At 42.5% G+C, this 25,470-nt stretch overlaps 1 protein-coding gene across 1 annotated transcript in view; it reads right to left on the bottom strand.

Annotated features, from left to right (window-relative positions):
- Positions 1-25,470, bottom strand: part of LOC115468358 (metalloreductase STEAP4-like) — a 53,423-nt gene that overhangs the window by 11,348 nt on the left and 16,605 nt on the right. The window contains exons 2-3 of the mRNA XM_030200008.1: positions 17,259-17,716; positions 5,397-5,924 (exon numbers count right to left, since the gene is read on the bottom strand). Of these exons, the coding sequence (XP_030055868.1) occupies positions 5,397-5,924; positions 17,259-17,714 (984 nt within the window). The 5' untranslated portion in view covers positions 17,715-17,716. The remainder of the gene's footprint in view (positions 1-5,396; positions 5,925-17,258; positions 17,717-25,470) is intronic.

The following is a 25,470-nucleotide window of genomic DNA, read 5'->3' as shown; positions in this document are numbered from 1 at the left end:
TTTTTCTCCTAAATTGGCAAAACATATCTGCTTAGTTTCACTCTGTTATCTCACCCTTTGTTCATGACATAATCAGACAGTTAATTTAGGGGTCCTTTTACTAAAGGGAATTAAGCCCTAATGTGTGGTTAGCATTTGAGAAATGGCTTAACGCAAAATGTGTTAAAGCATTTTGCAATAATTTCCCTGTTGTTGTGCACTAAGCGGGATATTATATATATGGCGCCTTTAGAATTGGCCTAAAGTTGGGCGTAGTTTATAAAATAAGCTCACACGCCATTCTTGTGACTAAAATTTGGGTGCACCCATTTATGCCACCTAAAACCAGGCCTAAATACCTGCACCTAAGTTAGGAGCAGATCGGGTGTATTCTATAATAGTGCGCATAGTTTTTTGAAATGCCCACAACCAGCCCATGGCCATTCCCCCTTTTCAACTGTGCGCATTAGAATTTACATGCACCGCATTATAGAATATGCCTAGAAAGTTGTCTGTGTAAATTCTAATTAAAGCCAATTAGTGCTGTTAATTGGTTAAGTACCAATTGTCGGCACTGATTAGCTTGTTAATCAATTGTTTTGTGCGCAATTTGGTCATGCAGCCAAATTAGCATGCACAACTTAAGGCGCCATATAAAGAATTTAGAGGTAAGTGCACGGTAACTATTTTTTTTTAGGGGGCATATGGGTGGAGTGGGTGGTTCTGCACTATCCAGCTAGCATGTTATGATTAGCATGCTAACTGGACAACATTGTTAACATGGGAACAGCTTGTGCCTCCTAAATGGGAGGTAGTAAGTGCTCTTGCATTAACCCTAGCAGGTAGTGCACATGTCAATGGCTACATTAGAGCACAGAGAAGATAAAGTGTAGTGGGTCTAGATGAAGACAATGAAGGTAGAGCCTCAAAAACAGAGGAAGCAAGATTTATTGGAGGACCCGACATGGCCTGTATTCAGGAGTTGTTTAATGACAACTTCCTTAAGTGACTTGGAGGGGCATTTTCGAAAGAAAAATCTAAATCAGAATTTGGACATTTTACAAAGATGTCCAAATTCCGAACAGGAGAGAAGGTCATTTTCGAAAAAGATGGACGTCTATCTTTTGTGTTCAAAAATACTATGGGCGTCCTGTGATTTGGATGTCCTTTTTTTTTTTTGGTCCATTTTCCAACAAAAGACGTCCAAATGCAAGACGTCCAAAACAGAGGAAAAGTGGTTTATTAGTTAGTGCAGTGGACTTTGATCCTGGCAACATGGGTTCAATTCCCACTGCTGCTCCTTGTGACTTTGGGAAAGTCAAATGCACAAGGGGAATTTTTGGATATGACATCTAAGTCAGAATTTGGACGTTTAATCAGAACAGGAAAGGTCATTTTCTACAAAAATAAGTCTCTCTTTTCCTTTTGAAAATGCTGTTTAGAAAAATGTTTTGTAATTTGGATGTTTTATTTTTTGGTCCATTTTCAAACAAATACATCCAAATGCAAAAGTGTACAAAATACACAAGGAAATCCACAATAAAGTGGTAAAAGCTTTGGTTGTAATGTAAATCTCAAAGTGCATCAGAAAGTCCACACGGGAAAGAAACCATTTGCATGAACAGAGTCTGGTAAAAACTTTGGTCAGAAAGTAAACCTCACAATGCACCAGAGAATACACACAGGAATGAAACCATTTACATGTCCTGAGTGTGGTAAAAGCTTTGGTTGGAAAGAAAGCCTGACACGGAATCAGAGAATCCGCATAGGGATGAAACAATTTACATGCACGGAGGAGGTAAAAGCTTCATTTGCATTGGGACAGGTAATTAGGGAATGTACACTCTTAAGTACATAAGTAAGTACATAAGTAATGCCACACTGGGAAAAGACCAAGGGTCCATCGAGCTATGAAGTATGGAAAATAGCACTCTAGTATTTAGATATATGTAATGAGACCTCCTTTTCATCTATATATCTGAATTCAAAGCCCAAATCTAATGATAAACAATAGACACAAGGCTCAGATGTTATAAAAAAATAGAAAGCTTGGCATCAGGTAGAAAAGTGACATCCCAGGAAAGCAATAGGGCATCCTTGGGAGCACTGCAGTGGACTTTATAAAATGCTCCCACGTACACATCTGACCATTGCTCCATTACCTTGTCTGCTGAGCCCCCAAAACACACCCAGAACCCACTACCCCCCAACTGTACACCACTACCATAGCCCTTACAGGTGAAGGGAGCACCAATATGTGGGTACAGTGGGTTTCTGGTGGGTTTTGGAGGGCTCACAGTTTCCTCCACAAGCATAACAAGTAGGGGGAGGTAGAAGCCTGGGTCCATCTGTCTGCAGTGCACTGCATCACTACTAGACTACTCCAGGGACCTGCATGCTATTCTAATGGACCTGAGTATAACATCTGAGGCTGGCATAGAGGCTGGCAAGTAATATTTTTAATCACATTTTTTTGGCGTGGGAGGGGGATAGTAACCACTGGGAGAGTAAGGGGAGGTGATCCTATTCCCTCCAGTGGTCATCTGTTCATTTGGGACACCTCTTGTGTGGAGTAGAGGAGTAGCCTAGTGGTTAGTGCAGCAGAATTTGATTTTGGGCAAGTGGGTTCAATTCCCACTGCAGCTTTTTCACTATAAAAACAAGTCTAGCTCAAAACATCTAAGTTTTAGTCTTGGACGTCTTTGTTTTGTTCCATTATTGCTGAAAGACGGTCATGTCTTAGGAACGCCCAAGTCCCTCGTTGAACACGCCCCTGACATGCCCCTACTACTACTACTACTATTTAGCATTTCTATAGCGCTACAAGGCATACGCAGCGCTGCACAAACATAGAAGAAAGACAGTCCCTGCTCAAAGAGCTTACAATCTAATAGACAAAAAATAAATAAAGTAAGCAAATCAAATCAATTAATGTGAACGGGAAGGAAGAGAGGAGGGTAGGTGGAGGCGAGTGGTTACAAGTGGTTACGAGTCAAAAGCAATGTTAAAGAGGTGGGCTTTCAGTCTAGATTTAAAAGTGGCCAAGGATGGGGCAAGACGTAGGGGCTCAGGAAGTTTATTCCAGGCGTAGGGTGCAGCGAGACAGAAGGTGCGAAGTCTGGAGTTGGCAGTAGTGGAGAAGGGAACAGATAAGAAGGATTTATCCATGGAGCGGAGTGCACGGGAAGGGGTGTAGGGAAGGACGAGTGTGGAGAGATACTGGGGAGCAGCAGAGTGAATACATTTATAGGTTAGTAGAAGAAGTTTGAACAGGATGCGAAAATTGATAGGGAGCCAGTGAAGGGTCTTGAGGAGAGGGGTAGTATGAGTAAAGCGAACCTGGCGGAAGATGAGACGGGCAGCAGAGTTTTGAACCAACTGGAGAGGGGAGAGGTGACTAAGTGGGAGGCCAGCAAGAAGCAGATTACAGTAGTCTAAACGAGAGGTGACAAGGGTGTGGATGAGGGTTTTGGTAGAGTGCTCGGAAAGAAAGGGGCGGATTTTACGGATGTTGTAAAGAAAGAAACGACAGGTCTTGGCGGTCTGCTGGATATGAGCAGAGAAGGAGAGAGAAGAGTCAAAGATGACCCCAAGGTTTCGAGCTGAGGAGACAGGGAGAATGAGAGAGCCATCAACAGAAATAGAAAACGGGGGGAGCGGGGAGGTGGGTTTGGGGGGGAAATGAGAAGCTCGGTTTTGGTCATATTTAATTTCAGGTGGCGTTGAGACATCCAGGCAGCAATGTCAGACAAGCACGCTGAAACTTTGGTTTGGATGCAAGGTGAGATATCAGGGGTAGAAAGGTAGATTTGGGAGTCATCAGCATAGAGATGGTAGGAAAAGCCATGGGATGAGATTAATTAACCAAGGGAAGAAGTGTAGATAGAAAAGAGGAGGGGACCAAGAACAGAACCCTGAGGTACGCCGACAGGCAGAGGGATAGAAGTAGAAGAGGATCCACCAGAGTGAACACTAAAGGTGCGGAGGGAGAGGTAGGAAGAGAACCAGGAAAGGACAGAGCCCTGGAATCCAAGTGAGGACAGGGTATCGAGAAGTATGCTGTTATCGACAGTGTCAAAAGCAGCGGAAAGATCAAGAAGAATGAGGATGGAATATTGACCTCTGGATTTAGCCAGTAATAGGTCATTGGAGACTTTAGTAAGCGCAGTTTTGGTTGAGTGGAGAGGGCGAAAACCAGATTGTAATGGGTCAAGAATAGCATGTGAGGAGAGAAAATCAAGGCAGCGGCGGTGAACAGCACGCTCAAGTAATTTGGAGAGAAAAGGAAGGAGGAAGATGGGTCGGTAATTAGAGGGACAAGTAGGGTCAAGTGAAGGCTTCTTAAGGAGAGGTGTGACCACAGCATGTTTAAAGGCAGCAGGGACAGTCGCAGTGGAAAGTGAGAGGTTGAGAATGTGACAGATAAAAGGAATAAGAGTAGGAGAGATGGCATTAAGAAGGTGGGTGGGAATGGGATCAGAGGAACAGGTGGTACATTTTGAGGAAGAAAGGAGAAGTGTAGTTTCCTCAATAGTAACTTCAGGAAAGGAAGAAAGGGAATGAGGGGAAGGAGAGAGAGGGGAACAGACTAGTGGAGGGAGAGCTGGTCTTTAAATCTCAAGGAAGGCCAACGGGAGCTCAGCTGATCTGCCTGCTGCGGTTTTGGCGCTGTAAGTTCAGTAGCGAACAGAGCGCCCGGCCCAGGTGGAGGGGAGGGGAGGCGGCGGCGCCAACTCCGGGGGGGGGGGGGGGGGAACGGTAGCGGCGACCTCGGGGGGGGGGGGGGCGGTGGCGACCTGGCGAGGAGGGTAGCTAGAAATCCCGCCCGTTTTAATGGGCATAATGGCTAGCATGACTATAAAACTTACCCTTCACAATCCACCTTCTATGAGCTCTAACTCATGAGATAGAAACATGCCCCTCAGATATACAGCCTGCAGAAGTCAGCAGATTTAAAGGTGCTGACTGCTGTGGGCCGAATCTGACTCAGATATTGAAGGCTGGACCTAATCCAGGTACTGGCATTGAATATCTGGCCATCGAAAGTAATCTGAGTGCCAGTCAGTTTTCAGACTGATGCCTGGACAACTGCCCAGATGAAGTTAGGACAGTCTGTTTGTTGTCTTAACTTTATCCAGGCACTTACCTGATTAGTCGACTCAAAATGCCTGCTAACAGGATAAGTCCCAGCTCTGCGTGACTCTGCCCTGGACCATCCCAGCACAAACTGGATAGTTCCATGGTGTTATGTGTTGATTTTAAGCAGTGCTAACCAGTTAAGTGTCACTGAATATCAGAAGCAGAGCCGGCCAGCGACATTTAACCAGGTAGGAGCCTTCCTACCCTGTTAGAGCCCACTGAATATTGACCCCATAATTTGGTGTAATTTTTTGCAAAAAGGAATATTAAAGACTTACCTGAGAAATGACATAATTGCTTGCCCACCATTTTACATAGTAGCGAATAGGTATAACCAATGTGTATAGAACATGCAGAAATGCATAAGCCAAGGCCACTAGTCCAAGCTGTTTTCTACATAGCATCCACTGGTCCAACCAGTCAGGAAAACGGCTATATTTTGTTCCTCTGTATAACTGGACAGTTGAAGCAATTATGCCTGGAAGGTATACCAGGGCAAGTAGAATGAGAGACACTATTGGAAACACTCTATTTGGAATGGAAATAGCGATCAGGAATGAGTTATCTTCTCTGTCTACTACATAACTATGGATAACCTCAGTTATTAAACAATAGATAAAAATGAAAATAGTTAATCCAGTGCAGATGTACACGGGAAGCCTCCACATTGGAAACAGTTGCAGTGGGTAATTTTCCACTTCTTTTGATGTCAGAAGAGTTCCTTGATCAAGTGGTGTAAGACCAAGAGCTCGGACAATATCCACCACCATTTGTTTAGACTTGTGATCATTTCCACACACGAAAACCTGAAACACAAACATTTACGTTTCTTTAGGAGAAAAGTTCTCTTTGTAACTAAGGGGTATGTCTACTAAAGCGTGCTAGTAAATAGACTTAGCACATGCTAATACGGGACTCTTCTGCCTGCTAAGTCTATTTCTAGTATGACCAGAAAATATGGGAATTTCCTGTATATCTCTTTCAGGTTGTGCGCTAAAATGTTCACATTAGCTCGCATAACCTGAAAAAAAAAGAATGGTGCAGCTCTTATTGCCTCCTATTTATGAGGCACTAAGGGCTCCCATGTTATGGGTGTGGTTTTCAGAACAGGCTAGCTGGAAAGTGTGTCCATGCCCTTTCTCTATCCCTGACATGCCCCCTCCAGAAAAGTAAAAAAAAATGAATACCGCATGCTTAGAATGTGCTAACAGCTTACTTATTGCAAAACGCTTAAACACGTTTTGCAGTAAGTGTTTTAGCGCATGCTATATACGCGTTAGGGTTTAATGCATTTTAGTTGACATACCCCTATGACTTTACAGAAGCAAACTCCCTATAGAACATTGCATCTGTGTGTTCACCCTGATTTTTGTAGGATTATTCTCAATGAATTAATTCCCCTATCCATCTTATTTAGGGTTTGAGGAATCCATTGTTGAAGTCAGACCATTTTCAGACCTGTGCAGTATTATTTGAAACCAGTGAATGCAACTTTACATAGATAATATGACATTTTTCTTGTGAAAAACTTTGGGCTTAATTTAAAAAGGTAGAAGCTGACTGGATCACTCTGATGAGGACTATCAGGATGTTTGTTTAAGTGCAACTGGTTTTTGCATAGAATCAACCAGACACAGCGTGGCAGGTTGGCCAAATATTTCAACAGGTGCGTAGGTCCTCAGAAAGTGGACTGCAGTGTAGAACAAGTATTGTGGATTCTTAGTAAAGTATATTTTGTTGGATTCAGTCTGCCCAGTTGTAGTCTACACAGCGAAAGTTAATCCTAGCTGCCGACTGTAGAAGCTTGGCCACTTAAAGTACATAATTTCTTATTCAAGCCAGTTTCTATTCTTTACCCCTGTAGTTATTGAGTTATGTTATAGTATACTACTTATACATATAAACAGTGCGTTTTTTCTAGCAAAAAGGTGCCGGTACTCAAATCCTAGGCCGCCCATCAGGGGTAGGGTGATCACTGAGTGACCCACCCCACTATAGCCAGGCCCCCTGCAACCAGTCACATAATCTATGACAAGGCAGAATTGGTGTGTAGAGCCTGAGCTCTTTCATTAAAACTTGGGATCCATGGGTCAGTTTTAGCAGAGAATGGAAAAGGTGCCGGTACTCAATACCCCCAAGTACCCCCTCAAAAAAAGCCCTGCATATAAAACATTTAATATATTTATGTTAACTGTTGTATATGGTAAAGCTGATGCTCTAAATATCCTTTATTATTAATGTTGAGTGGTAAGTTTGTGGAATGGTTTTAGGGGCCCTTTTACTGAGCCATGTAGGTACCTACGAGCGCCCAATGAACACCAATTTGGTGTTACCTCCCGGCTACTGCATGACCCATGTGGAAATTTCATTTTTTTTGCGTGCCCGCTATGTGCGCCAGAAAATATATTTTATTTTCTAGTGCATGGCGAAAATAGGGCGGTAACTCTGACTTGACGCATGTAGGTGATTACCGCACGGTTAATGTGAGAGACTTTACTGCTAAGTCAATGGCTGGCGGTAAGGCCTCAGACACGTCTATTTTCGGCAAAAAGTTTTAAAAAACATTTTTTTGCAGTCGCGCTGAAAAACGGATCTGCATACGCCCAAAACCCTCACCTATACTACCGCAGGCCATTTTTCAGCACACCTTAGCAAAAGGACCCCTTAATGGGTGAGGTGTGGGGAAAGTATCTAGGTGAATGGTGTGTAATGGTTGCCTATATTGAACTGTAGATCATAAATAAAGATCTAATGCTTCTTGTCATTTAGAGGTTAATTCTATAACAGGGTGTTTATTCTATAAAGGAAAGTAGTCGCTTACTTTCCTTTATAGCATACCTACTATATCAAGTTAGATACTTGCTTATAAGTACTTTCACTATTCATAGAGCTGGTTTGAATGTTCTTACCTAAATACCAAAGATATATGTGTAATTTATGGTATTCTATAAATGACTCATGCAAATGGGAGTCTCACACATGCTCTGCCCAGTCTTCACCAATGTGGTTGCTTACCTTCAAAGTACATGCTACGTTAGATATGTGCATGTTTGTAGAATGAGACAGGTGGAATTCTGACATTTACATGTGTGTGTGTACTCATATGCTCATATATGCCATTATTCTAAGCATTTACACATGTAATCAGCATGTAAATATTAAGTCCACCAATATTTATTGATCCACCTCCTTAGAGAAGTTATTGGCTGGTTTCATAAACAATGTGGGATTCCGTAATATATTTAGCCTATGCTGGAAATGAAACATGATACACTATAATAATGTGATTATCACACTACATAGTTCCACAAAATATTTTATCACATGTGGCAATAAGTGGACATTCTCAGAGGGCTTTATGAAATGGATCTCAGGCTGGCCACAACTACTTTCTCCTCTTTCAGGCCCTGTAAGGGGATTTTTGACTGATTGCATCTGCTTTGCTGTGTGTTTGTCTCAAGGGCAGGGGATCACTCCCTAATCTCATTCATTCCTTTCTTCTTTGGATCTGGGGAATGAAATTCTTAACCAGGTGTCATAGGCATTGACCATTTCCACATAGAAATTGCTGGAGGCAACGATATTCAACAGTAGCCTGGCTTTTGCCAATTTTTTCCAGCAATGCCTTTCTACCATTTTCCCTGTGCCCATACTGGCACTTCTTGTACTTACAAGTTAACTCTCTTGATACCAGTCATGTACCTTCATTCACAAAATTTAGTATGGTTCAGCCCCAATACACATGCAGCCTTATTTTCGAAAGTGATGGGTGCCCAGATTTCGACTCAAATCGGGAGATGGGTGCCCATCTCGCAAAGGCGCCCAATTCGGTATAATCGAAAGCCCATTTTAGGCGCCTGCAACTGCACTCTGTCGCGGGAACGAACAAAGTTGACGGGGGCATGTCGGAAGCGTGGTGAAGGTGGGACTGGGGCGTGTTTATCGGCCGAGCAGAGATGGGCGCCTTCGGCCGATAATCGGAAAAAATTGGCCTTTTTTAGTGTGATTTTAGGTCACTTTTTTTGGACCCTTTTTTTTCATGAACAAGTCCCAAAAAAGTGCCCTAAATGACCAGATGACTACCGGAGGGAATCAGGGATGACCACCCCTGACTCCCCCAGTGGTCACTAACCCCTCCCACAAAAAAAACAACTTTAACAACTTTTTTTTCCACCCTCTGTGCCAGCCTCAAATGCCATACCCAGCTCCATCACAGCAGTATGTAAGTCCCTGGAGCAGTTGTTAGTGGGTGCAGTGGACTTCAGGCAGGTGGACCCAGGCCCATCCCCCCCTACCTATTACACTTGTGGTGGTAAATGGGAGCCTTCCAAACCACCCCCAAAACCCACTGTACCCACATGTAGGTGCCCCCCTTCAGCCATAAGGGCTATGGTAATGGTGTAGAGTTGTGGGCAGTGGGTTTTGGGGGGATTTGAGGGACTCAGCACTCAAAGGAAGGGAGCTATGGACTTGGGAGGTATTTGACTTTTTTTTTAATTATTACAAGTGTCCCCTAGGGTGCCTGGTTGGTGTCCTGGCATTTGAGGGGGACCAGTGCACTACGAATCCTGGCCCCTCCCAAGACAAAATGCCTTGGATTTGTTCATTTTTGAGCTGGGCGCCTTCGGTTTCCATTATCGCTGAAAATCGAAACCGCCCAGCTCAAATCCGTACAACTCCAATGCATTTGCCGGGCACAAACCGTATTATTGTAAAAAAAGATGGGCGCCCATTTTTTTAGAAAATACGGTCTGTCCCGCCCCTTCACGTACTCGTTCTCGGACATAGACGCCCATGGAGATTGGCGTTCGTGTTTGATTATGCCCCTCCATGGGATTCTTTTAGAAAGCCACACTAGTGATTCCCGCGCGGCAAATGAAAGGAAGCCCATAGGAATTGAATGGGCTTTCTCTCATTTGCCGCACCAGGAATCAGTAGCACGGTTTTGTAAAATATGTCCTAAGTATTTAATTACATCTGTTCCTAATTCAGGTTTTACTGGTCTAACATTATATGCTGTATTATGCTTTCTGTTAATACTTTTTGAACATGTTCATGCTTTTCTAATTGTTATGTAAGCCACATAGAACATGAGTTCTTCTCAGACTAATGCGGGATATATATGTCATAAATAAAAATAAAAATAACGATTCTTCACTTTTGGAAGATGGGGTCCCTGACTGGCAGTAACTCTTCTCCTCTCTGTTCTTCTGGGGGAGGGGATGTATAGCCCTTATGAGTTAATGTCAACCCACTTGTATAGCAGTGGGTATAGCAGTCACCACAAAAACTAATTTCATTTTTCTTTCTTTATGAGTAAACACTACAGTTTTGCAGAAATATTTTCCCAATATTAAGAAATTTACATTAAGTGACATCTGAATTGTGTGTTTACAGTAACAGGAAGTGCTCATTAATCTCATTTGTACAGCATGGTAAGTTTGTTATTACAAAAGAGCTTATGTAGGTTATTTTTTAACTGGCCACTTTGCTGCAAAGTCTTTGGGTACATTTTTGCACCAAATTTTCAAAGGGGGAAGCACAAGTGTAGTTTCTTTTTAGAAATGACCTGCACATTCTTTTACTGGTGCACCATGCATAAATTTATATGTGGGCATTTTCACCACATTTTCACTGGTGCAAATAGCGGTGTCTAAGCTTACGTGCAACCTCTCCACTTAAGCATTAATTCTATTAACCTTGCTAGATTTTAGGCGTGGTTTATAGAATATCACCTATGCATTTCTTTGGTGTCAATTTTTACGCGTCATTTATAGAATCTAACCGTATAGCACTTACACACTACCTTATAGAATAGTACTTAGTGCATATATGAGCATCATTGTTGATTATTGGAGCCAAGGATGTGTGTAAGTGGCTAGGTGTCCATTTATAGAATTGCCCCATAATTTCTAGTATATGGGTACTGCTTGCTAAGAACTTATTTGGGGTGATTTTTAAATCTTATGTCTAGTGACTTTTTCTCCTCTTACATTTACTAGTATAGTTGTTTGCTACAAAGCTGACTCTTTTTACAAAAGTTTTCTTCATAAAAGGAACTTTGCACAATAAAGACCATAAAAGTCCATCTTCTATGTGTAAAACTCCTTTCACAATAAATAAATAAATAGAAAATGTCATACTTTAATCCATCAGCCTCTTATATTAATAAATGGACCAAGGCAGTTCTTGCTAAATTCCATAACCTTAAAATATTTGGAACAGTTTTCCAGTTACCAAGAGATAGTAGCTCCATTTGTATTGGCACTGATGGTAAACATCAAAGAGCCAAAGATCTGGGAGTAAAGAGGCTGAGATAGTTTATGAAAAGGCTATAATTGTGCATTTGACAGATACAAAATGTTTTAAAAGCAATTCTATAAATTAGACATCCCCTTGAACATAAATGTGTGGAGGAGTGGCCTAGTGGTTAGAGCACCAGTCTTGCAATCCAGAGGTGGCCAGTTTAAATCCCACTGCTGCTCCTTGTGATCTTGGGCAAGTCACTTAACCCTCCATTGCCTCAGGTACAAACTTAGATTGTGAGCCCTCCTGGGACAGAGAAATATCCAGAGTACCTGAATGTAACTCACCTTGAGCTACTAATAAAAAAGGTGTGAGCAAAATCTAAATAAATAAATTACCCCCCTAATTCCAAAAACTTGCACACCCAATTTTACTAGGGAATTCTCTATAAGGCACCTTTACAAAGCCGCCCTAGCGGCTGCCGGTGTGGTAATGCCGACATAGCCCATTCACTATATATGGGCTGTGTTGCCACTGCCACTTGGCAGCTGCTAGCATGGCTTCGTAATGAAAGGGAAGTAAGGCGCCAAAATGGCCCAAAAATGGCAGATTGGCATGGAACTACACTTATGCACCCAGTTATAGATTAGCACCTTTAAGTGTTTCCGCATGGATCTGAAAAGGAGGTGTGGCGATGGGAGGGACATGGATGGGTCACGGGTGTTCTCTTATAATGCACACAGTGTTACAGAATTCGAGGGATCTGCACCCAGCTTGAATCTGGGATTTACACCTGGTTTCATTTGGTGTGATTCCTCACACCCAGAACTGGCTGTGGATCCTGGTGCTAAGCTCTATGTTATAAAGGGCCCCCATTCTGGAGCACCCTTTATAGAATACCATTTAGTGCTGACTTTTTTTTGGTGTCGATTTTTCTGCGCCATATACTGAATCCAGCCCTTAGTGTGCAATGTTGCACATGCAATTATTAGAATAAGGTCAGTTGAGCATGTAACTTAATAATGAGCCGATAATTGCTGTTAATGAGCAATAATAGGCTATAATTGACCTTAATTGGCACCAATGAGCAGCTATGCACTTCACTGCCCTTAGTCACTATTCTATATATTGCATCCTCAAATTCCAGAGCACACAACTTCAAGGGGGGTGTAGACCTGGGAGGAGCATAAGTGGGTCAGGGGCATGTCAGGCAATCATGTGGATAATAGAATATTAACATTTACACACCTGACTGCCTAGAGGTAGGCATGAGCATTTATGGTAGCCATTGAGCTAGCATAAGTGCTCCTGCCTAAAGCTAGATTTGGAAATGTGGATTTATGGTAATAATCTATAATGCCAGTTGTGCACACAACTGCCATTATAGAATTCATGCTTAGAGTACATCATCCGGGTGCTTATCTTTAGGCAACCTATTCAGATTTACACCCTAGTCCCGTTCTTCCTTTGTGCACAAAATTTATTTACCCCCTAAACTGTACTGTTCCCTTGTGTTTTTACAGCCCTTGCATTTTTTTAGCATTGAATCTTAGCTGCCAAGTTCCAGACCATTTCTCTAGCTTCGCTAAGTCCTTCCTCATTTTATCCACACCATCAGGGATGTGTATCCTATTGCAGGTTTTGGTATCATACACAAAGAGGCAAACCCTACCAGACAGCCCTCCAGCAATATTGCTTATAAAAATGTTAAAAAGAACTAGGCCAAAACTGAACCTTGCAGTGCTCCACTTTTTTTTGATTTGTGCCGCAAATGGTATCCTTTCTCGTAGATGCAGCGCTTTAGAATTGCATCAATTTTGATTTTCCAAAGGAAGGACTTTTCACTCAGCAGTGTACTGAACATTTAGAACCAGGGCTCACTCTGGCAATTTATTAGCATCTGACAGTGAGAATCTATTTGACCCCGACGCAGGTACTGTTGGTACCGAAACACAGCTGTGTCAGGTTGTTTTGCAGATGTTATTGATGCTGGTAATGAAGAGTTATATGGTTCCTTTACTGGACTGTGTGCTTCACTCTTGTTTCATCTTTGGTTGATTCCACCCATGGAGGTTTTTCTCGTTTGTTTCTCCTATCAGCACTCCACTGGTAACATGCTTTTCCTCAGAATGAGCTCCATTTACTATTACCCTCTGTTGCCTTCCACTCAACCAATTCCTAACCCAGTCAGTCACCTTAGAGCCCATACTGAGGGCACTCAGTTTTTTTATTAGTCATCTTTGCGGAACTATGAGTAGAGAATGGGTGGGATATGGGCAGAGCTCCCATTTATGCTTGTAATTTACAGAATAGTGTAAATTACATGTGCCCTTGCTGCATTTCCAAGCCTGTGGTTATGCTGAGTCTATGGCTGGTGTAACTGAAGCTGGGTAACACAGTAACACAGTATATGACGGCAAATATAGACCTGCACAGTCCATCCAGCATGCCCAACAAGGTGGCCAGAATCACGCCTGCCACTCTGTGTGGGCCTCAGTCACCCATGCTTAAATGCTGGTTGTCAAGTCTCCACCATGCCAACCATATAGGCATCCAAACATGATGGGGATGATATGTGGCTATAACCAAGATTCCAAGTATTGCTGACAGTATTAAACTAGTCAAGATGTTTTCCCCTCTCCTCTGAGCTGCACAGTACCCTCACTCGCAGCACATGACAATAAAGTGATCTACAACACTGGAGTTGCCGAAGCTTCACCTGTCTTTTGCCATTTGCAGGACACTGACCGTAGAAGTCTGTCCGGCATTGGCCCCAGTTCTCCCAATGCTGAAGATACCGAATCTTCTTTCAGATGTAAGGCTCACAGATACTGTGATATGCTAGCATCTATAATGGAACCTGGATACCCAGATGCTCCTAAAGAACAGGCTCCTACTGCACTCCCTTGGGGCACCTAAATGGAGGTACCCAGTTGTAGAATTGCCCCCTTTGATTGTAAGTTTATAACAAGTCACCTAGACTGAGAGGGCAGGAAGGTGCCTATTTGTGGCACATTTTATAAAGACACATAGGCGCCTATGTGTTTTCTAAAATGCCAGCTTAAATTCTGCAGAAATTATGTTTAACTAGTAAAAAAGGCTCGTTTCTGACACAAATGAAATGGGCGCTAGCAAGGTTTTCCTCGGAGTGTGTATGTTTGAGAGAGAGTGTGTGTGAGAGATGGAGTGTGTGTGTCATATAGAGAATGAGAGAGAGACAGAGACAGCGTGTGTGTGTGTTTGTGTGAGAGAGTGTGTGAGAGACAGAGTGTCTGTGTGTGTGAGACTGTGTGTGTGTGTGACAGAGAGATAGAGTGTGATAGACAGGGAGTGTGTCAGAGAGAGTGTATGTGAGAGACAATGAGTGAGTGAGTGAGTGAGTGAGTGAGTGTGAGCCCCACCCCGCCTCTCGCAGGGCCCCCCTCCCCAACCCCCCTCTGGCAGGGTCCCCCTTCCCACTCCCACCTCTCTGGTCTCAGGACCCCCTCCCCACCTTCCTCTCCCCTGCCCCGCCTCCAGCCATCCATGTCCAGTGACCCTCCTCTCCCCCTGCCCCCATGCAGCTACCCATGTCCAGCGATCCTCCCCTCCCCCCTCCAGCTACCCATGTCCAGCGACCCTCCCCTCCCCCCTGGCGCATCACCCAACCCCCCCGGCAAATCAAACACCCCCTCCCCCCCAAGCACATCAAACACCCCCCGGCACATCAACACCCCCCCCCCCCGGTACAAACCCCATCACCACCCGTAGATGCCAGTAGTAATGCTGTCCGGCCGCTGCTGCTTCTCCTGTTGAGCAGCAGCGGCTGCTACAAAAAGAAAAGAAGCGATAAATGTTTTTAAACCCAGCCCAAATCATTCGCAAATGCCCGAGTATTACAACGCAGTCTCTGATGCTGCTCCTCCTCTTGCCTGTCACGTCACTGCGCTCCTCCGGGGTCTTACTCCAGGGGCAGTGACGTGGAGGCGAGAGGAGGAGCGACTGCAGAGACTGCGTTGTAAGACTCGGGCATTTGCGAATGATTTGTGCTGGGTTTAAAACATTTATCGCTTCTTTTCTTTTTGTAGCGGCCGCTGCTGCTCAACAGGAGAAGCAGCAGTGGCCGGACAGCGTTACTACTGGCATTTGCGGGTGGCGATGGAGTTTGATGCACCAGGGGGGTGTTGATGTGCTTCGGGTGGGGGGAGGGGGGTGTTTGATGTGCTTGGGGGGGAGGAGGTGTTTGATGTGCCGAGGGGGGGGGGATTGGGTGATGCGCCGAGTGGGGGTGGTTTCTGTGGTGCCGCGCTTGTAGTTTTCTGATGCGTCGCTCCCTGCCACTTGCTCTGAAGTAGCAGGAAGCGGCACACTGATAGCTGATTCCCAGGCAGGGGGAGGAGTTGGGACTACTCCTCCCCCTGCCTGGGAATCAGCTGTTAGTGACGTCATCCTGGCTATGGAGCCTAGCTCAGCAACTCCAGGAGCCACAGACACAGGCAGTCCCACATTAGAACGTTGGTGGTGAGAATTATTATATAGGAAGTGAAGCTGTGAACATTTACATCTATTCATAAGGAGGGGTAAATATTCACATATGCCCTAATTCTATAAAAGTCACTTGTGAGGAGGCAGGAAACTACAAGGTCCAGAATGCACTGCAGCAGGAAGGGAAGCAGAGTCAAGGGAAGGACTCTAGGCAGGAGAGTGAGAAGCCAGGAGTTGATTGGGAAATGGAACCAGGTGTGAGAGGTTTTCAGGCAGCTTTATTAAGACAATGGTGGAAAGCTGGAGGGTGGAGATGGAAGCACTGGGGAAGCTCTCTGCTGAAAAGGTGACCGCTGCACTACCCTCTGAGAAGGGAAAGTAAATGCTTTTGTTTGGCTGTTTAAACTGTGAAAGTTTGAGGAACTGCTTTAAGTCTGAAAAGGGTTTAATTAGAAGACTCTGAGTAAATGCCTTTTGTTATGTTTGAGTTGAAGAAGAAATAAGCCATGAAGCTTATGTTAAATGGCAACTAATTAAAGCCTTTGGTTATAAGAAGCCTGGTGTTGATGAATATTTGGGAATGGAGAAGAGGAGGCAGAGAACTCCCCTGTGTGTGAGGCAGAGTCCTGGTGAATCACTGAGAAGTGTAGAGCCTAGCAGTGACTGTGTGTGAAGGAAGCTAAGTAGGGTCAGGCTTGGCCAGGTCTGGAAGGGTGACCAGCTCACACACTACAAATTGCAAGTGCCAATTTAATTGAATAATGAGCTAATTAATGGTAGTAATTATCTTTTGAACAAGCAATTATTTGCACTAATTAGATTTAATTGAAACGTATGTGTGCAAATTTAGGCATAGAATCCATGGTTAAATTTTACATGTGAGTCAAAAATGGGGATGTGGAAATGGGAGGGGTCCATGGGGTGGGGGGTCATGGATGGATCAGAGGTATTCCTTTAAGTTACGCGCATAGTTAGAGAATAAGAGCATCCATGCTTAAATTTACACATGGGTATTTGTACCACATTTTAGTTTGTGCAAATGGCCACACATAAAGTTAGGTGTGATTCCTGGGCTTAAGTGCTATTCTATAAACTGCACCTAACTTTAAGTGCATTTTGTAGAATAGCACTTTCTTAGCGTGATTTTTTTTTGCACCATATGTAGAATTTACCCCATAATGCACATGTTTCATAAAGTGCACACACATCATGACTGTACCTGAGCACCACCTATAAACCAAACCAGACACGCCTATACCTCAGTCATATAAAAATACATTCATTGTGGTGATTGTGCATACTTATACATGTGGATGAATTTTATGTGAAGCATGTACTGCATACTATCACATATGTGCACAAATGCATTCATAAAATTACCCTCATGGTTTACTCATATTGTATTGAACCAGCAGTTATGTTACCCTTACCTGTCTACTTGCATCTAGTGTTCCAGATTGCAGAGCCCAGGCTGACACTGTATTAAACGCTTTGACTACTTCCGCTTTTGGTATCAACTTAGCAAGAAATTCTGCATTGGATTCCGGATACTGGTTGATTTTCAGGTTGTTGCTCACATCCACCAAGACTTTTCCTTCAAGGACGTCGGTCAGCCCAGTAAGAAACTCGTAGTGATCTCTGTGAATTGCCAGGATGATGATGGAGGCTTTCTGTGCCGCATCTCTGTGACTCAGGACCTCTGCTCCTTTAGGAAGCAGGCTGGAAGCCTGAGGGTTTCGACTCCCAAACACTACAGAATAGCCACACTGCAGCATTTTACATCCCAGGGACCTTCCAAAATCCCCCGTTCCAAAAATACATACTGGTTTAGATTTTTCTGAAGAAATGGAAGCCAGTGGAATCATCTTAGACAAATTTGTCTCCATGCCTGCAGAAAACAAGCAACAAAACAGCCCATTAGTTGGTCATATACATTTGGAAATAATGGATCTGATATTTTAAATGATTTAATCAGGCAGAAGAGGCTCCTTCACGTTTAAGTTGAACTGGCCAGCCTTAGAGCAGATATTTGGCAGAACAATCAGATAATGCTGCTGAATATCTGCTCTGACTGCCATGGTACTATTAGTTTGGTGTTGGGGTGGTCTGGGGGTACAGCCAGAAGTAATCATTCTTTATCCAAAGGAAAATCAGGCAAATTTGTATGTTGCTGGATACCTCTGTCTTTCGCTTAGTTGTCCAAAGTCTTCTTCTATCTATGTTTGACTATAGTAATATTACATCAGAGCCCGGCTGATTTACTCCTCTGTTGGTAAAGTTATATTGGTTGTGGCTCGGAATCACTTCACAGTTTGCTGTTTTTTTAAGATCTTGTATGGTTTAGCTCCATTATATCTGTGTAATTTAATCCAGTTACATTTCAGTAAACATCTTTTCAACATTCTTTCCTTCTTCATTATCCAAACCTTAAAGGTTTGAAATACAGAGCCAGTTTTTCTTCCAGGCACCACTTATGTGGAATGAGCTTCCTTTAAGTATTAGATTAATACAAAGCTATCCCCTGCTCAGGAAAACATAACAAGCTTATCTTTCATCTTTCAAAGAAATTTTTGATTATATAGTTGCTATATATTTTTTTAGAAAGCTTACATAAAACGTGTTAGTCAAGAAACGTTTGATTATGTAACTGTTACATCTTTTTAGATCTATTAAGACTTGATTGTTATTCACCAGAGATTGCTGCCGCTCTTTATAAGATGTGGAATGCATAGAACTTATAAGGTAATTGTGGAATATACTGTAAGTACATTTATAATGTAAGGTAAACTGCTTTGACTGTACCACAGAAAGGCGGTATATACAAAGAATATAATAATAATAATAATAATAATAATACGGGCACTTCACGTGGAGGGGCATAATCGAACGAAAGCGTCTATCTCCATGGGCGTTTATCTCCGAGAACGGGTCCGTGAAGGGGCGGACCGAACCGTATTTTCAAAAAAAATAGACGTCCATGTTTTATTCGACAATTTGTGAACTGGGCGTTTTTGTTTTTCAGCGATAATGGAAAATGAAAGCGCCCAGCTCAAAAACGAATAAATCCAAGGCATTTGTTCGTGGGAGGGGCCAGGATTCGTAGTGCACTGGTCCCCTCACATGCCAGGACACCAACCGGGCACCCTAGGGGGCACTTTTACAAAAAAAAAAAAAAAAAAAGTAAAAGAGCTCCCAGGTGCATAGCACCCTTCCCTTGTGTGTTGAGCCCCCCAAATCCCCCTCAAAACCCACTGCCCACAAGTCTACACCATTACTATAGCCCTAAGGGGTGAAGGGGGCACCTACATGTGGGTACAGTGGGTTTGGGGGGTTGGACGACTAAGCATTAAGCAGCACAATTGTAACAGGTAGGGGGGGTGGGCCTGGGTCCACCTGCGTGAAGTCCACTGCACCCCCTAACAACTGCTCCAGGGACCTGCATACTGCTGCCAGAGAGGTGGGTATGACATTTGAGGGTGAAAATAAAAAGTTGTGAAACATCATTTTTTGTGGTGGGAGGGGGGTTAGTGACCACTGGGGGAGTCAGGGGAGGTCATCCCCGATTCCCTCTGGTGGTAATCTGGTCATTTAGGGCACTTTTTGGGGCCCTATTTGTGAAAAAACAGGGTCCAGGAAAAGTGCCCTAAATTCTAGCTACAAACGCATACTTTTTTTCCATTATCGGCGAAAGGCGCCTATCTCTGTTTGGGTGATAACCATGCCCCAGTCCCGCCTTCACCATGCCTCTGACACGCCCCCGTCAACTTTGTACGCTTCCGCGATGGAGTGCAGTTGAAAATGTCCAAGTTCGGCTTTTGATTAAACCGTGTTATTCGTTTTTGTGAGATAAACGTCCATCTCCCGATTTAGGTCGGAACTTGGGCGTTTTTCTCGTTCGATTATAAGCAGGATAGTCAGTGCTAGTGCACAGCTAAAAGTTCAAAGAAGAGCGACCAAAATGATAAAGGGGATAGAACTCCTTCCATATGAGGAAAGGCTAAAGAGGTTAGGACTCCTCAGCTTGGAAAAGAGACAGCTGAAGGAGAATATGATTTAGGTCTATAAAATCCTGAGTGGTGTAGAGCGGGTAAAAGTGAATCAATTTTTTATTATTCTAGAAATTACAAAAACCAGGGGACATTCAATGAAGTTACATAGAAGTACTTTTAAAATACATAAGATAAAATATTTTTCACTCAAAGAAGAATTAAGCTCTGGAACTCGTTGCTGGAGGATGTGGTAACAGTGGTTAGCATATCTGGGTTCAAAAAAGGTTTGGACAAGTTTCTGGAGGAGAGGTCCATAGTCTGCTATTGAGACAGACATGGGGAAAGCCACTGCTTGCCTTGGGATTGGTAGCATGGAATGTTGCTGCTATTTGGTTTTCTGTCAGGTACTTGTGACCTGGATTGGCCACTGTTGGAAGCAGGATACTGGGCTATATGGATGATTGGTTTGACCCAGTATGGCTATTCTTATATTCTTATCTTATGATCTAACCAGGCAAGTAGGATCACATAAAAAAAAAAAACAACAGTCCTAACTATGCCTGGTTAAAATTGGCTATTTGTTCTATATAAAATTACTAGAAGTGTTACTTTTTTTAGATGATTGTTACATGTAAAATCTTGTTATGTGGGATTTTTCTCTTTCTTGTGTAAGTCAGGGAATGAAACTGTTCTGTGCCTCAGCATGCAGTATCCTTAGTTTTGTTTGGCTTATGTGATCTTGGACATGTAACTCTGAGGCATTGTTAGCCCTGATTTATTTTTGTAGTTGTTAAAGTTTTTGGATTTCAATAAAGATCTCTAAAGTTATCTATGAGAGGTAGCATTTTCCTGTTATTTTGCCATGACTAAGGGGCTCGTTTACTAAGCAGTGGTAGGGCAAACGCATGGGTAGCACGTACCAAATGGGCACTACCGCTGGGGTAGCGTGGGCACCTGGTGGTAATTCCGAAGTTGGCACATGCTTTTTCCCATGGTAGAAAATAATTTTGTATTTTATACTGTGGGGGCATTCCCAGTGGTAATCAGCAGCCACATTGGTGCGTGCTGCCTGATTACCACGAGTAGCACATGAGCCCTAACCGCTAGGTCAATGGGTGGCAGTAAGGGCTCAGGCAGTAAAATAGCCATGTGCTACTGTTAATTTTACCACACAACCATTTACTGGCCCCGTTTTAAAAAGCCCCTTTATCCAGCCATGGTAAAAAAATGGCCCAGTGAGTGCCAATTTCACACGTCTGTATCATCTCCTTGGTTTCAGCAGCACCTTGTCTCAGAGCAATGGCAAAACAGCCATTGGTCACAAAGGAAGTGGTTGGTAGATTTCCCCTGAGAAAAGGTTCACTTCCACACAAGGGTTACTTTGTTAGAGAACCAGAGTTGTGCTCAGGGATGTGTCAGCTCTTGCAAACGTGAGACAGAAGCCAGGACAACAGCTTTTCTTTTATTTACAACAATAATTTATTACCGTTTTACTTTCTTTTCACAGCATGAGTAATTAACTAAGTTTTCCTAAAGCTTTCAGCTTTGAAATTGGGTTATATCTTTTCAGTTTCAAGGTTCAAAATAATGTCAGCCAACATTCTATATAAGCTTCTAAGCAACATGCAGTTTCAATTATACTTTCCTAGGTAAGTATTTAACCAGCTTTTCTTTTTTTCCTTTCCCTTCCCAGCTCAGTATTTAAAGAAGAGAGGCACTGGATTATGCCCTGCACAGGAACCTTGCTTCTGTAGCTACCCAGTCAACAATCTCAGATAAGTATTTGTTTCACTGTATTCTTAATTCATGTTTACCTTCTTTTCCTTAAGTACTCTGTGGCAAACTCCCTTTTCTCCATGCCTGCTTCCTTCCAAGCTATCTATGGCCTGGAGCAGCTAAGCCTCCTACATACAGGGAAGAACCATTGTGTTTAGCTTTGAATGTTCATTAACCTGTGTACTTAGCTTACCAAAGACTAGAAAGACTACTAAAAAAATCATTGTGTGCGCACTAAAAATAGTCATTTTAAATGCAACCTTCTTTCTTTGCTAGCTTGTCACTTGCTTGTGTAGGGTATCATGGGGATCTGGAACTGACACCAGGAACCACCAGGAACAGGATCTAGGAACTCGGTCTGGAGGTACCTAATACCTTACTAATAAAAATCAAAAAGAGAAAACCCTTTCTTCCTATGTAGTAGCAAATGTATGTTCTGTCCTCCAAGCAGGAACCTACTTGTAGTTAGGTTGCCCAGACAAATAAAAAGAAAAGCTTAAGTCCTTATTTCTTCTTCAACTGTGTGATGTTTTGTATTTTAAGATTATTATTATTTTTTTTTTTTGGTAAATTGCTTAGTTGTAGGCAGTAGAAGAAATAAATAAACACCGGGATATTTAGTGGCATTATCTTGGTAGGGTCTGGCACTGAATATCTGGGTCTAATTTAGCCACTGTTGTCCAACGTTTAAAGAGACACTGGGCCTGATATTCAGCCAGCGGCAGGCAGCGTGTTTGCTGTCCGCCACTGGTGTTAAACCTGGATATTCAATGCTGGGCTATATCCAGCTACTGGTATTGAATATCCAGGTTTATTTTGGCCACTAAAAAGTTAACCAGTTCTACTATTTAAGTGGCCCACTGAAGTAGGGATCGAGTTACCCCACAGGGTAGACAGGGGGCATGAGAGGGATGAAGCCCAATTCCCCTTGTTAAGAAAGCAGCATGTAATGCCTCCTCTAAAGGGAAGCTGGGTGGAGGAGCTATCCACAGAGCAGCTGAAAACAGATGATACTGAACTGTTGGGAACGAAACAGCAGGGGCAAGGCGAGGAGCTGAAGGATATTTGATTGAGAACAGGAAATGGCATGATGTCAAAAGTTGAAGACACTTAGGTTAGTCTGTGTTTCCCTTTCCCCGTGTAGCCGTCATTCTGTGTACACTCAAAACAAAGCAAACTATGAGCTACTGCATCCAAGTTATCATTCTTTGTTGGTAGCATTTTTATTTAATCTCACTTATATTTTCAAACATGCTAGTTTGTGCAGCATATGGATGTACACAGAAAGTATAATAATGGAATAACTTTTCATAGGTAGAGTAGTAATTTGTTATAAATTATAATCAGTGTGTCATTTGGAGGGGCTGGTTATAGGGACACTTTGGCATTTGTTATATTTGTGCAGAGATTTTTTTTTTCTCCTGGTAAAGGGCCACTAAAACAGACATCGTGTTATGAGAATCAGGTGCTCAGCATTCATAGTTTCTATTTATTTATTTATTTATTTATGTCATTTATATGCCACATTAAACATGAATCAGGTTGAAACTTGGGAGCATTTGAAATCATTTTGTTTCCTGTGCCTAGATCAAAAGAGAAAGATGGTTTGTGGAAACTTGCACCTTTTGTTTTGTGGAATGTAGTGGTATATTATATGCACTTAATATTGTATAAAAGAGAAATATTCAATAAAGAGGGCAGAGCTACCTTCATGCAGAAGTACAAAGTTAGTCTAAATGTGCCAACATTTTCCAGTTCTGTGATATATATTTATTACCCAAATGCCAACACAATTATAATGTTAATTAATACATTTTGGGTGTTACTGAATTCTATTATTCTGTCTCACTGTATTTCCAGTTTTGGCACAGTATAAGTCATCACAAGGACAAAATATAAGACAACCAGTGGACTGCATTAGGGGCTTATAGCCTATTTAGTTATGTTTAAACAAATGAGAAATTTGGCCTTGAGGAAAATAAATATTTTCTTTCATGCAGATGAGAGATCTGCATGAAAGAAAATATTTATTTTTATTATTTTGACTTATGAAAACCACTTGTCCCTGAAACATGCTCGAAACAGAATAACCCTTTTGTACAAAAGAGATGAGATGAAGATGTTATTTCATGCACCCCAATGAAAGGAGAGTTTAATTTTACTTCCAATCTTTATAACACTGGCTTCCCAAGGCAGATTACAACAACAGTTGAGATGAACCCATCAGTAAACAGGATATCCTCACTGAAATTTGCCCATGTATTACTGTATTGTATAGAACAGTGCAGAAAAATGAGCACAAAACACAGCTTTATTAGTGCTGTTTCCACCAGCTTCAATAATTTTTGAAGCTTCAGTTTTGATGTCATGATATTTGTATCTACATATAAGTAAAAACACCTTTTGTCCTCCACCTTTTAATGCACTGCCTATCCAACTAGAACAGCTTTTGACTTTTTACAGATGGACCACACCTAGGCAGTCCGTTATTTCTAATAATCTTTTACTATTGTTGTCAATAGCGTTTGCTATCATTTTAGGTGAACCAATGTGGTTGCAATCTCCGCCTACTGCCAGCAAGCTCCACCTACTGGCTTCAACCCTGTTCTCAATCTAACCTCCTTGGAGGAACTCCTCCAGGATTCTGAGGTCATAGAGTATTTGGAGAGGGAAGTGCCCCACTCTACTGGAGAAATGGACATGGAATGGGAAGCTTGATAAAGGTAAAAAAACAAGGTAGTGCTAAATGGCAGCAATGGAAGGTCACAGAGAAAGGTGGATCTGTGAAGTGGGAGGTGTACTGCTAGCCCCACTATAGTGGTGGGGGGAACTATAGTAGCAAGACTGTCTTGAAGCCTAAGGGTAAAACTGTGCTCATGTTGTGGATGTGTCAAGGTGAAGAAACTCTAGTCCAATAACTTATGTTTACTAAAACTGCTGCTGTGCTTTCACAAACTGTTGCTATGCTTTGGGTATGAATAAAGGCAGAAAACCTGGATTGGATTGTTTTAAGGCCTTGCATTGAACTCTAAGAGACCTGCAAGGATTATACTGCTGGGAATGGCCGGGTGTGCCTGAGGAGCGACATACCCAGGGTTTTCACAGTATCCACATATAGTGCGGAGAGTGCGATTCCAAAACATTTCATTGTTTTACTGGGTTTTGTGAAACAGAAAATGCAATCTATTCAGTTGCTGCAACAGCTGGTAGAGTCCTGACATAGCCTTGCATAACCTTCAAAACAACAGAGGATCTATGTATTAAGTTGTAAGTATGCAAGTCAGGGCTCTCTTGTGTATACTAAAAATATCACACTATGCAGTCAGGCCTTAATATGCTCACTAAGAGGTTCCCAGTACATAAAAATGAGCATGTTATAATAAGCATGCCATACATGTACAGTAAATGAAGAAACATTGTATGCAAAAAAAAAAAAAAGGTTAAGCATGGTAAATAATCCTTTCTGTCCATGCTGTTTACCCAGTGGTTGCTAGTGGCATGTTAGTTAAAATCTTGGACCAGATGATAACTTTCTAATGTGCGTGCTAATGAGAGCATTCACCTTATTGTGTACAGATGGTCATGAGAAATGAAGTTCATCAATGGCAGATGATACTATAAAATGTTATTCCCATATGCCTTTGAGGGTGAATGTATCTGACCTGTCTTCCCTTTGCCAAAACAAAACACAGCCAACATACTCAGATACACATATTCACATCACAAACATATACTCAGGTCTTTTGATTAGCTGACCCGTACAGAATATCAGCACCTTTATTCCCCTGCCATCCAAAAGTGTTCCACCCATCCAACTAGATATCTCCCTCGAAGTCTCTTAGGGCCCTGTTTACTAAGGTGTGTTAGCATTTTTAGC

This window comes from Microcaecilia unicolor, chromosome 1 (assembly GCF_901765095.1).
Source record: "Microcaecilia unicolor chromosome 1, aMicUni1.1, whole genome shotgun sequence".
Lineage (NCBI taxonomy): Eukaryota > Metazoa > Chordata > Amphibia > Gymnophiona > Siphonopidae > Microcaecilia > Microcaecilia unicolor.
Note: the sequence above shows the minus strand (reverse complement) of the source record. Positions and strands in the feature narration are given on the sequence as shown.